This window comes from Podarcis erhardii (genome assembly GCF_964252035.2).
Source record: "Podarcis erhardii genome assembly, chromosome: 14".
In the NCBI taxonomy this organism is placed as follows: Eukaryota; Metazoa; Chordata; class Lepidosauria; order Squamata; family Lacertidae; genus Podarcis; species Podarcis erhardii.
Genome location: NC_138503.1, coordinates 30,803,352 through 30,821,488, shown reverse-complemented (window position 1 = coordinate 30,821,488; position 18,137 = coordinate 30,803,352). Strand labels below are relative to the sequence as shown.

The window sequence follows — 18,137 nt, the reverse complement described above, 5'->3', positions numbered from 1 at the left end:
GGTAAGGGCACTGGGGATGAGTTTATGGAACCAAGCAGACAGTGGCCGGAAAAAGTTTGAGAACCACTGGTTTAAACATTCGTTTGTCCAAAACAGAATCTTGCGCATACTTCTTTCCCAATCTTTCCTCATTTGCCTTTTTTTATACACATCTGTTTGTATTTTGGGGATTTCCACAAGACAGCTGATTGCACATTCCATGCTGCTTCTGCCTATGCATCTCACACCTTGTCCACAAGATGTTGTGCTCATTAAAATGCTGTCTCATATTGTTTCCTCATTTAATCCGGATTTGCTGTTTCTGTGGAAAACTCAGTAAAAAAACAACAAAATGAAGTACGGGAATGGCAAATCCAGATTAAATTGAGGCAGGAGAGGGGATGACATTTTGAGGATGCTGACCTCACACTTCAAAAAACCTTGCATGCGTGTGCAGCCCTTGAGAGTAAGCCCTTCTGAGCTCTCTTGAACATAAAAACGTGATGAGGGTGCTTCTGTCTGGCTAATGATCAATTGAGGCAAGGAAAAGACAAAGCCCAGTATCTTAATTCAAGGACTCAACAGCAAATGGGCATTCCTAAATTTCGGGAAATGAGAATCTCCTGTGCAAGTTCAGAGGGATAGCTGAAGAGACACGGGAAGTTGGAACAGAATGTTCCCAGCTAAGAATGACAAGCTGGTGCCCTCCAGATGCATTGCACTACAACAATTGTAGAGTTGGAAGGAACACAAAAGGATCTTCTAGTCTTTCTCTCCAGCTTTATTTCAGCACATTTTGAATTTGGTTGTCACTGAGCAATGGGGAAAAGTGTCAGGTCCAAGAGTGTCAACTCCTATGCCAGCCATTGGAAAAGAAGAATCGGGAGGGCACTGGTGTGTGTGTTCTTGTTCTTCCTGCCATTTACTTGTCCTGTCCCTGATGCCACATAGTATCAGGTGATGGACCGATGGGTGCGGTTCAAGCCAAACCATCCTTAGGCCACTTTTGGAGGGCAGGGCTGGTAGGCCAATTTCAGGCTGTTAGGTGATCTTGAGTGACAACCCTTCAGGCTGGGTCTTCTTCTCTGTTGGGTATCAACCGCCCACTTTTGCCTGGCAAATTCTTTTGCTTCCTCTCTCCTGGTGTGCTCCAGTTTCCCCATTGTTTGGATTTCTCTCACCTTATATCCATTCCCAAGTAAAAATGGATCTATCCAGACAAAATGGATCCCACAGTATACCAAGAAAATGCATAACGTTTCTGGGTGACCAAATTAATAAGATGTGTCATATTGTGAACTGCCCAGTGACCTTCAGATGAAGGCCAGTATACAAATTTAATAAATGAAATTAATATTATGAACTTGTTCCTGAGTTTGTTCATTTCCTCCTCCATCCCAATCCAGTTTCATTTTCTGTTGTGTCTTTTAAAAATGCCCCTCTCTTCCTTTTTTAGTCATTTGTTAGCCACTCTGGGAGCCTTTTGTTGGCTGCAGAGCAAAACAAATCGATGATATATAGTACATACAGGGCTGGCTCTGGGTTTGAGGGGGTCCTGGACAAGATACCCCCTGGCAGGCTCTTGCCTACATTAGTGGACTTCCTGGGCCATACACATCACTGCAGCAGTGGCGACTTAGCCTCCAGTCCACCATCTCAATTTCCCACAATGCCTGACACTGTGTCTCTCTGGGACACTTTGGGCCTTTCAAATGATGGCTTAGAAACCCAGTCACCTGGTGCAAGGGGCCAAGGCGAAGCCTTGGTGCTGGTGAACCTATCAGGAGGATGTGAGAGCCTTAACAACTGCCTGAAGATGCTGGCTGTTGCTACTGAGATCACAACACCTACCTCTGAGGTCCTCCTCCCCTCCAGAGGAAAATGGGGGTATGCAATAGACTAGCACCACCTGTCAGATACTGGAGGGAGGAGCAGGCCAAGAACTCTTACTTGTCTACCAGCCAATGAGCACCAAGGAGGGCAAGACCTCTCCCCAGCCTCCAAAGGAGGATAAAAAGGCATCTTTTGGAGGGGGCTGTCGTGGAGCAGTGTCTCATCAATGAGGAGTTGCAACTACACCGCTAGAATCACTCGCACCAGCAAAGCGTCCTCTTTTTCCAGGTTCAGAAGAACAAGCGAAGGGTAATTAACTTCTCTCAGCACTGCAGACTTATTTCCTTTGAGCTGAAAATCCTGTGTAAGACTTACTAACTTTATTGCAGGCACCAGATCCTGAGATTTCCTCTCCGTCCTGAAAGCCCTGCTGTTAAGTCCAAGAACTGAGCCCGACCAGTGAATTGATTGGTGTCGCTTAAGCCAGACTCCCCCAGCCTGTGACCTCCAGATGTTTTGGACCACAACTGCCATCAGTCCCAGCCAGCACAGCTGTGTGGTGCCAGGTTTGATGGACGCACAGCTATCCTGATTGGCTCTGGGAGTTCGGGTCCAAAGCATTTGCAGGGCTCCAGGTTGGGGAAAGATGCTTTAAGCAATTGCTTCCAGCGCCTTAATCTCTGTCCACTGGGAGGCTTAAAGATAGTTCAGGGACTGTGTTAATAATGATTAATTCGCTACACCATCTTGTCCTGCACAGACCTTGCCCAGCCAGTGAGACGTGTATGGGAGGCTGCCTGCAAAATGCCCCCAACTTCTGAGATGTGACGGGTGGTTATCTTTTGGGTTGTAGATAAGGATGGGGGGAGAGATTTGTTTTTTGTTTGCATTTTACTTGGAAACTAAAAAAATCACACTTCTCACTGAATTTTGCAGAGCAGTCCTCCAACTAAATAATGTAAAAAAATAAAAAAACCTATTGGAGGGAAGCGTGCATATAAAATGCATGCGTTAGAGAAAATAGCATACAAAAATGCATTCTATCGGGGGAAATTGCTTGCAAAAATGTGTGTATATGAGTCAAATGTGTACGCAAAAAATGTGTCTGTTGGGAAGGATTTGCACTAAAATACTAACAAATTTCTGCGAGGATTTAAAGAGAAGAAATTTGCAAATTGCTGCGAAATGTGCAAAACTGAATTTGGGAAACTAAACTGGGCAGATTCACTCTTCCCAAATTATCTCTTGGAGGTACCCTTGCCAAGGATGTTCACTCAATCCCTCTGCACATATCGTTTAGGTACTTTTTATTATTTTCTGAGGCATTTAAGTCTTTTATCACCTTTAAGCTGTAGGACTGCATTTACGACAGCTGCTGTGATTTGCTTTCTGCTGTTTGTAGGATGATATTTTTATTGTAATTAATTATAACATGTTTTTAGATTTTAATTTTTTGTATTTTTTAAACTGCTTGCCACCCTGGGGATTGTAGCTGTTAAAGGTGTGGGATAGAAATTTATTACATAAACAAAAGCAAATGATGTGTTTCATAATGAGAATACACTGATTTAATTGAGTACTAGAATCTCCACACTTTTGTAATTGGATGCTGGGTTATTTCCATATCTTAGGAGTTGTGTGCTTTGATCTCTGTGTCTTTGAAGCCTGATAATATTCATGGTGCTTTTTCATTCCATGCCTTTCTGATTAAACAAAACAAATAAAAGATCAGTTGACTGAGATGTCCTAGGGCAGGCATAAGGGAACTTTTTCTCAACCAAAGGGCCACATTCCTTTCCAGGGAAATGACTGGAGGGCCTCATTCCAGTGGTGGGCAGGCCCAGAGTAAAAAGTTGGGTGGGCCAATGGATGAGACCATTACCTTTCTGCAATGGCCTTTATTCTAGCTGTGCCAAAGACGAGGAGGTTTTGTCATACATCTCTCCATCCAGGTTAACTCAGTCCCTCTGCACATACTGTTTAGGTACTTATTATTATTTTCTGAGGCATTTAAGTCTTTTATCACCTTTAAGCTGTAGGACTGCATTTATGAAAGGTAGTGGGGCTACCTTTGAAGGTGACCCAGAAACTACAATTAATCCAGAATGCGGCCACCAAGACCACATAACACCGGTCTTGAAAGATCTACATTGGCTCCCGGTATGTTTCCGAGCACAATTCAAAGTGTTGGTGCTGACCTTTAAAGCCCTAAATGGCCTCGGTCCAGTATACCTGAAGGAGCATCTCCACCCCCATCATTCTGCCCGTTAACTGAGGTCCAGTGCTGAGGGCCTTCTGGCGGTTCCCTCACTGCGAGAAGCCAAGTTACAGGGAACCAGGCAGAGGGCCTTTTCGGTAGTGGCACCCGCCCTGTTGAACACCCTCCCACCAGATGTCAAAGATAAGAACAACTACCAGACTTTTAGAAGACATCTGAAGGCAGTCCTGTTTAGGGAAGCTTTTAATGTTTAACAGACCACTGTATTTTAATATTTTGTTGCAAGCCGCCCAGAGTGGCTGGGGAAACCCAGCCAGATGGGCAGGGTATAAATAATAAATTACAGTCATACCTCGGGTTAAATATGCTGCAGGTTGAGCGTTTTCAGGTTATGCTCCGAAGCGACCCAGAAGTAACGGAATGCGTTACTTCCGGATTTCGCCGCTTGCGCATGTGCAGATGCTCAAAATGGCATCACACGCATGCGTGGAAGCGGTTAATCGTGACCCGTGCACGCACAGACACGCAGACGCGGGTTGCATTTGCTTCAGGATGCGAACGGGGCTCCGGAACGGATCTCGTTCGCATTCAGAGGTACCACTGTATTATTATATTAACTAAAGATACCTTCACGGTTCCAGTAAGGCCACTGAGCCATGCTAGAGGGCAAGAGGTCCCTTGTCTGAGACCAGAGCTGCTTGCAGTCCTCTATATTCTGACACACTGTACAGATCTCCATAAGGCAGCCTTTGCCAGCGTGGTGCTGGCTGGGCTTGATGGGAGTTGTAGTCATTTTGGACTACAACTTCCATCAGGTCTAGCCAACACCAGTCTGGCAAAGGCTGCATTATAGTGATCTGTACAATGTGGAGGATGCCAGATTGGCCAAGGCTGCAATAATGGCATAACACTGTACATAACTGTTTTGTTTTTCAGTTCCGTTCCTAATGCCTAACAGCAATTTCTGCTCACCACACTGACATTTCCAGAAAGGCTTAAAAAAACAAAACAAAACTTTACAGGCAATTTCCATCCCATAGATGCCCAGCTTCCTCCAGTCCTCCTTCCCCAAAGACTGACTGATGGTGCATAATGAAAGACCCTCTGTACATGCTCAGGGGCACTGTTCCTTAGTAATACTCTGCACATTCCACGACAGTGCGAACAGGCTCTAGGGCATCACCTGGTAGTTCCTGGTAGGTGGCCTGTGTGAGGCTTTCCTAGTTGTTGACGAAAGGCACCGGTGATGACACTCTGCACGTGCACAGGAGCACTGTCTCCTCCTCACGTGTAGAGAGACCGCAACTGCAGGGAAAGTGCCTATGCTCTGAGGAGGACCTGTTTCCTCCCCTCCCCTTCCCCCTTGTGGCGCCATGGGTTTTGCACTCTGCACTTCAGTCCAGGCAGACAACCAGACTTGGCTCAGGCCCGCAAAACAAATCCTTGAAGCATAGAACCACCCAGATAAATAGCTGTTATTTCTCTGTCAGCTGAAACACACTCAATGACTTCTACTGCATTTTTTTAACTGCACAAATCCCTTCCACTCACCCCACCCACACCTTTTTTTTTTTGTTTATTTTACACTTCTTTTATACCACAGGTCAAGCAGGGAGTGTGCCAATATTTTACGGGGATAGTAAAGCATTCGGCGCTGAGGAAACAGAACCATTCTGCAGAAAGGACTTGCTGGTGGCTAAGCAGGCATCTCTGATCTCTTTTTCAGGAACAGAGAGCTGGAATAGTTGGAGCTGGTAAGTGAGCAACAGTGGATGGATGGGGAAGGAGGGAGGCAGGAATTCCCTCTGCAAACCTTTTGCCTTGGGAATGGATGGAAATGTTAGAGAGGGCTTGTTGGAGAGTATAGGAAGTCTCTCCCCCCCCCCATTAATTTACAGTAGTACCTCAGGTTAAGAACTTAATTCGTTCTGGAGGTCCATTGTTAACCTGAAATTGTTCTTAACCTGAGACACCACTTTAGCTAATGGGGCCTCCCACTGCCGCCGCACGATTTCTGTTCTCATCTTGAAGCAAAGTTCTTAACCCGAGGTACTATTTCTGGGTTAGTGGAGTCTGTAACCTGAAGCGTTTGTAACCTGAGGTACCACTGTATTATTAGATTTGCATCACACCTTAGTGCACAGTTAAACTGTGGAACTCCCTCCCACAGGAGGCAGGGATGGTCACCAACTTGGATGGCTTTAAAAGAGTTTTGGACAAATTCATGGAGAGGGCTAACAATGGCTAATAGACATGATGGCTATGCTCTGCCTCCATAGTTAGAAGCAGGAATGCTTCCAAATGCCAGTTGCTGGGAGCCACAGTGGTAGAGAGCTGCTCTTGTGCTCGGATCCTGCCTGTGGGCATCCCTTTGGGGCATCTGGTCAGCCACCGTGAGTGTAAGGAGGTCCTACACATGAGTAGGAGTCCAGTAGAGTCACATGCCCAGCTGGCATGTTCTCTCCCTCCTGGTCGGTTGTTTGAGAGATTCAAAATCTTTCTCCAGTCCAAACATCACAGCAAATAGTACCTAAGTGTGGAATGATGCTCCAAGTGTGTGTATGTAAATACAGTGGTACCTCGGGTTACAGACGCTTCAGGTTACAGACGCTTCAGGTTTCAGACTCTTCAGGTTACAGACTCCGCTATAGCTGTCAACGTTTCCCTTTTTTAAAGGGAAATTCCCTTATTCCGAATAGGATTCCTCACAAAAAAAGGGAAAAGCTGACAGCTATGGATTCTGCTAACCCAGAAATAGTACCTCGGGTTAAGAACTTTGCTTCAGGATGAGAACAGAAATCGCGTGGCGGCGCAGCAGCAGCAGGAGGCCCCATTAGTTAAAGTGGTACCTCAGGTTAAGAACAGTTTCAGGTTAAGAACGGACCTCCAGAACGAATTAAGTTCTTAATCCGAGGTACCACTGTAAATGTACTTTAGCCAAATTGCTGCGCTATTGAGTCTGAACACTGACTGCCTATACTCTGGTGATCCTGAAGTGTGCTGATGCCCCTTAGATATCAGTCGCTGCGATGTTCAGGCTGGAGAAAGATTTTGAATCTCTCAAACAACCGACCAGGAGGGAGAGAACATGCCAGTCGGGCATGTGTCTCTGCTGGACTCCTACTCGTGTGTAGGACCTCCTGACAGTGAGATGCTGAACTAGATATGCCTTTCGCTGGATGCAGCAGGCTCTTCTTATGTTCTTAGGAATTCACTCCCAGAAGATGTAGCAATGGCCATCAACCTTAAAAGGGGATTGGAGAAATCCATGCAAGATAAGGCAATCAGTGACTGCTATCCATGATGGGAATGTTCTGCCTCCTCTTTTGGAGGCAGCATGTCTCTGAGTACAAGCTGCTGGCAATGGCAAGCGTGGAGAGCAAGTGAGACCAGCGGCAGATCTTGCCGTCTCAAATTTCAGTGGTGTCCTGTGTGACACCGAAATTTGGCGCCCTTCCACCTTGCGCCATTGTAAATCAGAGCTGCAATGTTGCTGAGGCTCTGTGCCCGGTGCGACCAAACCAATGGCGCTCCCCTAAGCCTTCCAGCTTCAATGTGCATGTGTGAATCTGATAGCCTTGGGAAGTGTAGTTCAGTGACAGAGACCCTGCTTTTTATGCAGAAGGTCTCAAGTTCATTCCATGATGGCACCTCCAAGTAGAATTGGGACTGTCCCCGGCCTGAAACCCTGGAGAGCTGCTGTCAGTCAGGGTTGACAATCCTGAGCCAAGTGGAGCAGCGGTCTTGCTCTGTATAAGACAGAAACATGAGGACTGGAATCTTGATTTTCATTTAGGGGAAGGGCTGTAGCAGGCAGAGCCTCTGCTTTGTGTGCAGAAGGTGTCAGCTTTAATAGCTGCTAATGGCATCTCCAAAAGGGACGCGGGTGGTGCTGTGGGTTAAACCACAGAGCCTAGGACTTGCCGATCAGAAGGTCGGTGGTTCGAATCCCCGTGACAGGGTGAGCTCCCGTTGCTTGGTCCCTGCTCCTGCCCACCTAGCAGTTCAAAAGCACGTCAAAGTGCAAGTAGATCAATAGGTACCGCTCCAGCGGGAAGGTAAACGGTGTTTCCGTGCGCTGCTCTGGTTCACCAGAAGCGGCTTAGTCATGCTGGTCACATGACCCGGAAGCTGTATGCCGGCTCCCTCGGCCAATAAAGCGAGATGAGCGCCGCAACCCCAGAGTCGTCCATGATTGGACCTAATGGTCAGGGGTCCCTTTACCTTTACCTAATGGCATCTCCAGGTAGGAATGTCCCCTCCCTGAAACTCTTTAGAGTTTCTTCCTATCAATGCAGACAGTTCTGAGCTCAATGGATCAAGGGGCTGACATGATAGAAAGCAACTCCTCTTGCTCATTTCCCGAAACTCTGGCTTGGCTGCTCTGAAGAAACGGAATGCAGGGCCAGATGGACCTTGGCCTTATCAATGGAGGCAATTGTTGTGCCCTATTATTAAGAGGAGGGTGACTAAGTTTCCCTCTCCCTTGCGGAAGGCCAGCTCTCCTGTGTGGTGGGAGCCAGAGAGGGAACAATGGGGATGCAGCCTTGCCAAGTCCTTGCCCCAAGTCCAGAACAGAGTGCCCCATGGGAACAGCACATACAGTGGCATTTGGATTTAAGTCTTCATTGTGTCACATACCAGGGTCAACCTCCGTTCAGCTGACCTGGGAGGGCTCACCAGGTGCTGGCTGGTCACCAAAGCCTGGCTCTTGTCTTCCAGATTTGCCCAGGCATGACAGACGTGGAGTTTGGCCGGATGTCCGTCAAGGAGCTGGATTTAGAGGGCAAAAGCAGCCCCCCGCAGCCTCACTGGTTTGAGCAATACGTCCAGCCTTGCATCGGAGAGCTGGTGGGGTCGGCCTTCTTCATCTTCATTGGCTGTGCATCGGTCATCGAGAACACGGATGGCACCGGGAGGCTGCAGCCGGCCTTGGCGCACGGACTGGCCTTGGGGCTCACCATTGCGGTTTTGGGGAACATCAGGTGAAGGAAAGAGGGAAGGTGGACTTGTAGCAGGGGTGGGGTGGGGCAGGAACAGGACTCTTGGATTCTATCAGTACCCAGGGAAGGTGGCTGTTCCTGCAAAGGCTTCTGGGAGTTTTTGCAAGGCTTAGGCATCTCCAGCCAGACCTTTTTTGGGGTGGGGTGGCGAGAGAAAGGAGGGATGGAGAGATGTGTCAATTTCTGTTTATCCTTTTTCCAATCTTAACATTTCCTTATCAAAACAAAACAAATTCCTTCCAGTAGCACCTTAAAGACCAACTAAGTCAGTTCTTGGTATGAGCTTTCGTGTGCATGCACACTTCTTCAGATACACTGAAGAAGTGTGCATGATACACTTATCAGTTTGCAATTTAAAAAGGAAACCTCATGACAATTCATCAGCATTTTAGGGCAAATCTATCTGAATATGCACATATTTGCCTGCAATTTTGCCTAATGGAAAAGTGATTTCCTGTCATATAATGCATTTTTCATGTCACTTTCAGTCGTGCATTTCTGAACACACACTGTTAGGCTGGAGAAATGCATTGCAAAATCCAGAGAAGGGTAAAATTTTTGAAGGATCGCTGTGCTTCTGTTCATATAATGTTTCACAAAGTGAGAATTAGGTGGCTTCACCCTTAAATGTGAGCTGAGCTGAATGTCTGGCCCCTGTGGGAACCTGAGCCTGCCAGTGAGAGGACGGTTCTGTTCTTACTTCTATGTCCTGAGATGGCAGCAGGGATGGCGTTCCTTCTTTCCCTACCCCCCTTCCAGGCAAAGCTTAACTGAAAGGAGCCAAGACAGATCTCTCAGGGGGTTGCAGACCCTGATGTGGGAAGCCATCCTTCAGCAACCAGCTTCTGGCTGTGGGATGGAAGGAAAGCGGGGGCAGACGTCCAATCGGGATCTACTGGCATATCTCTGGGTGATTCTCAGCAGATCCATCTTGAACACAGGAACATAGAAAGCCATCACTGAACAGCAGCAGCAACAAAATTAATTTCTCCCTACCTGAATGAGGCAGCTAAAATGAAGAAAGTGAGAGGGAGAGTGGACTTTTGTGTGAAAGCTCTGTGAACTCAATACAGTTCCAACACTGAAAGCATAGCCTTAGGGTCCAGAATGTGCTCAGAGGCATCCTTTTTTTAAATAAAAAAATAAGATGCTCAACCCTGCCTCCAAGGTCTTAAGCAGAGAGGAGAGGAAGTGTTGCCTAACTTGAGATGGTTGGGTACCAATGAATCCCAATAGGAGGCCAGGAGCTAATTTGGAAGGGTCTGTGGTCACCTCTGAATCTGACTGAGGTGAGGCTGCGTTCTGGAATGGGGACAGTCATATTCCAAATGTCTCCAATTCGAACTCCAGCTCCCCAGCTGGAATGGCAGTAGGGTGATTGGTCCAAAAAGGGTTAATCTTTTTGCCTCTTGACGCAAGGGACATTTGCCCTTAAAACTTTGTTCTCCTTGATTAATGGAGTAAACAAGTCCCTTTAAATCAGGACATAGGGCTGCCATATGTCTGGATTTTCCCGGACATGACCAGGATTTCAAAGGCAGAATTGACATCTGGGGGGAATTTTCAAAAGGTGGCATTTTGTCCTGGATCTTAGGCAAGTCAATAAAAATAAATAAATCACTTTTTTGGCATTTTTTTTTGGGGGGGGAAACCCATTCAATAACTTTGGGGTTTGTTTTTTAAAAAGCTCAATCATTTTCAGGTCCTCCCCTCAAAAGCTTTTACTTTTTGAAATATGGCAACCCTAAACCCTAGTCACCTGTAGTTTATGATCTGTTTTTCCCTCCCTCTTTATCTGCTTGTCGGTAACATCAGAAGGGACTTAGTGCAGAAGTGATTCTTGGGCCTCACAACAGGGGAGGTGAAAGCTCAGGTTATAAACTGTTCATGTCCTATCAGAAGTAACTGCTGGTGATGATAACGTTATGTGCAGAGTGCACTGTGATCTTAGAGGAGCAGCAAAGTTGGGGGGGGGGGGGGTTGTCCATTGGGCCCTTCTCAGCGCACATTCCAGCCTGTGAATATCCTTCTTAAACTGTGGTGCCCAGAGCTAGATGCAGTGGATTTCAAATAGGGTCGGGACCAAGTCAGAATAGAGTGGTACTATTACTTCCCTTAGGGGATGCGGGTGGCGCTGTGGGTAAAACCTCAGCGCCTAGGGCTTGCCGATCGCATGGTCGGCGGTTCGAATCCCTGTGGCGGGGTGAGCTCCCATCATTCGGTCCCAGCTCCTGCCCACCTAGCAGTTCGAAAGCACCCTTAAGTGCAAGTAGATAAATAGGTACCGCTTACTAGCGGGAAGGTAAACGGCGTTTCCGTGTGCTGCTCTGGTGCTGGTTTGCCAGAGCAGCTTCGTCACGCTGGCCACGTGACCTGGAAGTGTCTGTGGACAGCGCTGGCTCCCGGCCTCTAGAGTGAGATGAGCGCACAACCCTAGAGTCTGTCAAGACTGGCCCGTACGGGCAGGGGTACCTTTACCTTTTATTACTTCCCTTGATCTGGACACTAAATATCTTTGGGCACAGCATGAGATTTGTTTGCTGCTGCAGCAAACTGGTAAGCTTTTTGTCTACTAAGACCCTTAGGTCTTTTTCACATGGACTGCTGTCAAGCCAGGCATCCCCCCTCAGGGGTCAGCAAACCTTTTCAGCAGGGGGCCGGTCCATTGTCCCTCAGACCTTGTGGGGGGCCGGACTATATTTTGAAAAATATATATGAATGAATTCCTATGCCCCACAAATAACCCAGAGATGCATTTTAAATAAAAGGACACATTCTACTCCTGTAAAAACACGCTGATTCCTGGACTGTCCGCGGGCCAGATTGAGAAGGCGATTGGGCCGGATCCGGTCCCCGGGCCCTAATTTGCCTACCCATGGAGTACACTATTCTTTCTCAGGAGCCCTCTAACAATGCTCTCTCTCCTCTCCCCCTACAGTGGTGGCCATTATAACCCTGCGGTCTCCCTCGGGGCCTGGCTCGTGGGTGGGCTGAACATGGTCATGCTCATTCCTTACTGGATCTCCCAGTTGTGTGGTGGGCTCATCGGAGCCGGGCTGGCCAAGGTATGATCGGTGATGGGGCTGGATAGGGGAGGGGGAAGGACAGCATCTGTCAATGGGCACGTGTGAAGGTTTGCTTCTTGGGATGGCATGGCATTGCCATAATCAGAGGTAGCAGCAGATGGCAGGTCTCTGTCATTCTCCCAAGCATGCCCCTCTGAAAAAATGCCCAAAGAACATCAATTATGATATCTGTTAATGCAGCAGGAGCTGGGGCGGTGTGTGCTTAGGACTCACAGCTAAATGGAAGGACCCTTCAGTTTTGGTTCTCCCACTTTCTCATTTTCCCGGTTTGAAGTTCTGTTTTCCAGATTTCTGCAGCAATTTGTGAATTTCTTTTTTTAAAAAGAAAAATTGTCATGAAAATGCATCAGCAATTGCTTGCAAATTTCTCCTAATAAACACATTTTCAATGCAGTTTTGACACACATTTTTGCAAGTAGTATATAATGCATGTTATTTTCACCAGTGTCTTAGCTTCTATGCATACTTTCCCCTAATGTGTGCAGTTTTGTAGGGTTGCCATATCTTGAAGAGCAAAAAAGAGGACAGCCTGAGCTGGGGAATGAGGCACATGGGTGCAGGTGCACGGGGCCGCTGCTGTGCCTACATGCCTGTTTCCCCAGCTCAGGCTGGCAGCAGCCGTGGCATGCAGAGCAGTCCAAGTCCAAGCCACCCGCACCCGAGTCTGAGCCCAAGTTGCCTATGCCTGCACCTGTGCCCCCACCCTCCCCAAGCCCATGCCGCCTGAGCCCCACCAAAACAATACAAAAATTTTTAAAAGCAAAACCCCAAATCCCGGACATTTACTTTCATATGTGAAAATTCCCCTCCCCAAGATGGTCATATTGGCCCCCCAAAAGAGGGCATGTCCGGGATTTCCCAGACATAAGTTTTGCAAACATCAGTTGTATGGAGAACTGCATCACAGTATTTGGATCAGTGCAGATTTGGAAATATGGTTCTGTATTTCATTTCTTGTGTTGTTTGCCCCACTGTCAAAGGACTTCCAGTGGCAACGGTATGAAAAACAACCAACTGGTCTTAGAGACGGAGTCCGTGCCATACATGATGGGACTAAAATGTATGTGTGTGGGGGGACCCAATATGTCCACATCTACTTTTGTATCCCTTGTGCATCTGAAATTAAATTTGGAAACCTCTAAATCTGTTGCAGGTGATGACCGTCTGGGAAAGGTACGACAATGCCACAGGAGCGGCGTTCACCTCCATCACCTCGGATGACCAAATCCCTGCAGCTCTGGTGGGTGAGATTGTGATGACCATGTTCCTGGTCATGACGGTCTGCATGGGGGCCATCAACGAGAAGACCAAGACCCCCCTGGCTCCCTTCTGTATCGGCTTCACCGTGACGGCAGACATCCTCGCAGGGTGAGTTTAGCTGGCATTCCTGCAAAGGGAGCTGATGTAATTCATCCCTCCCAGACTAATACATGGACTGGAACGTAATTATCCTTCGGATTTCACAATACACTGAATTTTGAGGTGCAATTCTCCTCTCAAAAGAACATACCAAAATGCATCGCTGAAAAATTGGCTTGAGAATGAGCTATAAGGTGTGTTTGGATAGATTCAGCACATGGTTTCCTCAACCTGCATTTCAATGCTCACATTCCTTGCAAAGACACTTAGGGTTGGATCTCTTCCTGGTTGATAATATGGAAAGCTTTCAGCAAGGGCTGTTTTCCCTCCACTGTCAGAGGCAGGATTCTGCTCAGTCCTAGCTGCTAGGACTTGCACTCTGGCCTTGCTTATGGGCTTCCCGTTGGGGCATCTGCTTGACCACTGTAAGAATGGGGTGCTGGACTAGATGCCTCCCCCAGGCTCTTCTTATGAAACCTCCAGTTCCTGAGGCAGTCTACCTTGATTCTGAGGTTCTTAGGAGTATTTGGCCACTGTGAAAGCAGGAGGCTGGACTAGACGGGACTGTTTTGGCCTGATCCAGCAGGGCTCCTTATGCACTTTTGTGCTCTCAAGCCAGCCTCAGTGCTGACACCACATGCTCAGGGCCAGTGTCCTTCATGCGAATCCTGACAGCCAGCAGCAGATTGCCTGTTGGGTCTCCTTGAATTGCTTGCATCCGCTAACCAGAACGGACAGTTATCAAGGCAAAAAAGGTTATTCAGCCACCAGCCCTGCTCCCCATCTTTATTGAAAGAGGAGGCTTTTGCTTAAACACTGAGAAGGGCTTCAGACACCAGGATTGATCTGTCGCTGACAGATGGGTGTAGGGATAAAATCCTGCAGCTTCCCCATCACATATGGTTGTCGGCAAATGGTAAAGAGCTCTCGCACCCGGCCCTGAAATGTTCCCCCCTCTTGGGAAACGGCAGCTCTGCTTTCACGGAGGCTTTGGGATATATTATGGGATGTTTGCTCAGCATTGACCTTTGATACACGGCTGCTCCTTTTCTTTTCCCGCCATGCAGGGGAGGTGTTTCAGGAGGCTGCATGAACCCAGCCAGAGCGTTTGGCCCTGCACTGGTCGCCAACTACTGGGACTACCACTGGGTGTACTGGGTCGGCCCTATGGTGGCCGGACTCCTTGTTGGTGCATTGATAAGGTAGGTAGATGGGGTGTGTGTGTTCCATTTCCCAAAGTGAGGGGGGGGGAGGTGGTAATGTGAGTGGATGGAAAGCTCTTGTTGTGTTGAGATAGGAGTGCAGGTCTTTAATAATAATAGTAGTAGTAGTAGTAGTAGTAGTAATAATAATAATAATAATAATAATAATAATAATAATAATAATTGCATTTATATCCCATCTCCCCCCCCCCAAGGAGCTCATGGTTCTTCCCCTCCTCATTTAATCCCCACAACAAGCCTGTGAAGTAGGCTAGGCTGAGGGGCGGTGACTGGCCCAAGGTCACACCCAGTGAGTTCCATGCTAGAGTGGGGATTTGAACCCTGGGTTGGATCTACACACAGGAAAAAAATGCTATAAATAAGTCAGAAATTAAACTGTTGTAACAAAAAAAAAAATTCTATGTAAAAATCGCATAGAAAAAATTTGTTTGCTCTCTGGTGCCATCTGGTGTTGCATGTTTGTAATGCATTCAAAGCATTTTTTGACTAATGTAGCTGAGTCCCTGGTCTCCCACCCTGTTCTGATTATGCCATACTGGCTCTCTCTCACAGAGCTTGGGGCCTCTGAATCAATGTCACCAGCTACTCATTGGGGGCCGCGTCATGCTCCCAACTTCACCAGAGATTGCGCCACCCATGATTACACTGAACTGCTGAGTTCCATTCTACAGTCACAGTGCAGCCCAGCCATCCCCAACCTGGTGCCTTTCAGATGTATTTAATTTAATTTAATTTATAAACATACTTATGGAATGCTCTGACTTTTGTTAAAACAAAAACAAAAAACAGAGCAGTTTGCCGTTTTACAATTCTACATAAAACCAGACAATAAATATCATATAAAAAAGTTAAAATGGGAAAATTAGCTCGCTGTTATGGAAAGATTTATTCTTAGTTGCCTGCTGATGTCTGATAGAATAGAAAAGTTTTCAGTAGGCATTTAGAAGTTGAAACTGTTGCTGAACTGCAACTCCCATCAGGCCCCTGAATCAAAGCCAAAGCAATGCTTCTGAATGTCAATTGCTGGAAACCACATGAGGGGAGGGTGCTCTGTGTTCAAATCCTACTTGCTGGTTTCCCCCAGGTATCTGGTTGGCCACTGTGACAACAAGAGGCTGGACTAAATGGGCCCCCTTTGGAGGGGGAAACTCCCTGGCTTCTTCTGCAGTCTGCCTCATCTCTATCTCTTGAGGCCTCCACTCCTGCTTCTCATTTTGGACTGCTCTCTGCCACAGACTCTTCCCGCTCACTAAACCATTACTTCTGTTTCCGACATCTCCTCCTCTCAGTCTGCTACCTCTTCTCCCTTTGTCCACTCATCGTCATCCCACCACCAACCCCCTGGTTCTGAGCCTTCCTCCCCTGGGGGTTCCCTTGGGGGTTCCCCAACCAGTCTCTCCCACCGCTCCTCTACATCCAGCCAGCTCACATCGTTGGGCCACTGACCTGACCCAGAAGCCTGTTCTTAGATTCTTATGTTTAGAGTCACCCATCCTCTCCAGCTGCTATAAATGGAGCCTAGGAATGCCCTCCCCCCAAAGTACTGATTCTAACTGGTTCATCCTTTTGTTCCTTCAGGACTCTGATTGGGGACAAGAAAACCCGCATCTTCCTGAAATGAGCATCCTCTGAGCAGGCTCCAGCGCTGGGCAGCACAACATCAACAGACCACTGCTCCAGAGCTCTCCAATAACCCTCCACTTCTCAACCTCTGCTTCCCCGTTTCCTTCATGGCCAAAGTCTTGGGCGGCCCCCACCTGGAGGAGACAGGCAGGCTCCTGGACCGTTCTGTTGAGTGCTGCTCTCTACTATTTAAAGCAAGGGGGCTCCTTCTCCCCGTGCATTGCTGCTAGGGAAACCCAAGCAGAGAGAGTTGCTGCTGTTGGGCTCAGGGCCTGCATCGGCCGGCCACAGTGAGACCAGGATGCTAGGCTGGGTGGCCCCTTTCAGCCTGACCCAGGAGCTGGGCACTTCTTACTGTCATATGTTCTCAACGCTGTTAGGATATTGGACACAGACACCACCAGCGCCCTCATTGATCCAGATGGTGGCTCTCCTCTGGGCAAGTTCCACCTGAATAGCCTGGAGCTCTTGGGCAGCACCTGGGAATCTGCTGGCCCAGCTCACCCTCATTCCACTGGGGCTTGCACAAGGCCTCGTGTAAATTGATCAGTGCAAATTTTAGTATGAATTTCCCCCACTGTACACATTTTCGGGAAGCAATTTCCCCATATATAATCTTTTTGTGTGTGCTGTTTTCACTGTAATATAGCATATGCATTATTGTATACACTACAGAACAGCATTGTATACACTACATTGTATACACTACAGAACATCACTACAGAAAATTCAGAGAGGTGCAAATTTCAAGGGATAATCGAATCTGTCCATTTTGGTGTCTCTCAGTTTCTCCAGTCTTAGATTCAGATCTTTGCATTTCCAAATCATTCTGCATTTTTTTTAAGTCCTCATGAAAATTCACCAGCGTTTTAATGTGAATTTCTCCTAACAAGCATGTTTCTATGCAGTTTTGCTTAATGTACACATTTTTGCAGAGCGATTTTCCCCAATACAGTGCATTTTTTGTATGTTGTTTCCCCTATTATATGCATCCCTATGCACACTTTACTCAAGCATATTGCTTTATTGATGGTTTGCTAACCATTTCATATGATTTGTGTTGTATTTGTGATGTTCCAGTATGTTTTGTTATTGTTATTGTTGTTACTGTTTGTAAGCTGCTTTGAGATTCATTTGAATGAAATACAACAAATCAGTTCGAATCAAGTGTATGCCTTTTTTGTACACATGACTTGGCCGGAGAGCTGGCTTGCAAAATTTGGAGAAGTGCAAATTTCAAAGGATGGCTGCATTTCTGTTCACAACTTATTTTGCAAAGTACGAATCAGGTGAGTCTGCTTTTTAAATGGAAACTGAGTCAAAGTTCTCTTCTGTCCTTACACAAGAGAACTACAGGTGCACCAGGGTCCCCTGATGGTCAGGAAGTTGAGAGAGAGGGAGAAATCTCTTCAGGAAAGTTTTTAATATTTAACGCTGTACTGTTTTTAAAACTTGATTGGGAGCTGCCCAGAGTGGCTGGGGAAACTCAGCCAGATGGGCGAGGTATAAATAATAATAATAATAATAATAATAATAATAATAATAATAATAATAATTAGCTTTCCTCCTCCAGGGACTCAGGCTCTCCACTTCCTTGGAAGGCAGATCACATTTGTGGAGGACACAACAGGGAACAATTTCCCCAGAGACCCGTCTTTCTCTCTCTGTCCTTCCCCAAAGCACTTCAACCCTCCCTCCACGCTGGTTGCCAAGAGCTGCTCAGAGACAGCAGCTGTAAGCCTAATAAGGTGAATCAAAGCAGAGCCCAAGGCGTGCAGATTATAAATCATCCTCAGTGACAGTGCTAATTGAT

At 47.1% G+C, this 18,137-nt stretch overlaps 1 protein-coding gene across 1 annotated transcript; it reads left to right on the top strand.

The window, feature by feature from the left end:
* The first annotated feature begins 5,478 nt into the window (after nt 1-5,478).
* AQP8 (aquaporin 8) lies at nt 5,479-17,168 on the top strand. Its single transcript, XM_081840456.1, has 6 exons — nt 5,479-5,784; nt 8,753-9,015; nt 11,972-12,098; nt 13,273-13,487; nt 14,546-14,680; nt 16,280-17,168. Exons 2-6 carry the CDS (start codon nt 8,765-8,767, stop codon nt 16,320-16,322), a joined length of 771 nt encoding a protein of 256 aa, XP_081696582.1. The 5' UTR covers nt 5,479-5,784; nt 8,753-8,764; the 3' UTR covers nt 16,323-17,168.
* The last annotated feature ends 969 nt before the right edge of the window (nt 17,169-18,137 follow it).

Bases quoted from the DNA above. Each gene is read 5' to 3' on its own strand.
- AQP8 (XM_081840456.1), top strand. From the start codon at position 8,765: ATGACAGACGTGGAGTTTGGCCGGATGTCCGTCAAGGAGCTGGATTTA. The intron at 12,099-13,272 runs GTATGATCGGTG...AATCTGTTGCAG, and splicing joins TCGGAGCCGGGCTGGCCAAG to GTGATGACCGTCTGGGAAAG. The intron at 14,681-16,279 runs GTAGGTAGATGG...TTGTTCCTTCAG, and splicing joins CTTGTTGGTGCATTGATAAG to GACTCTGATTGGGGACAAGA.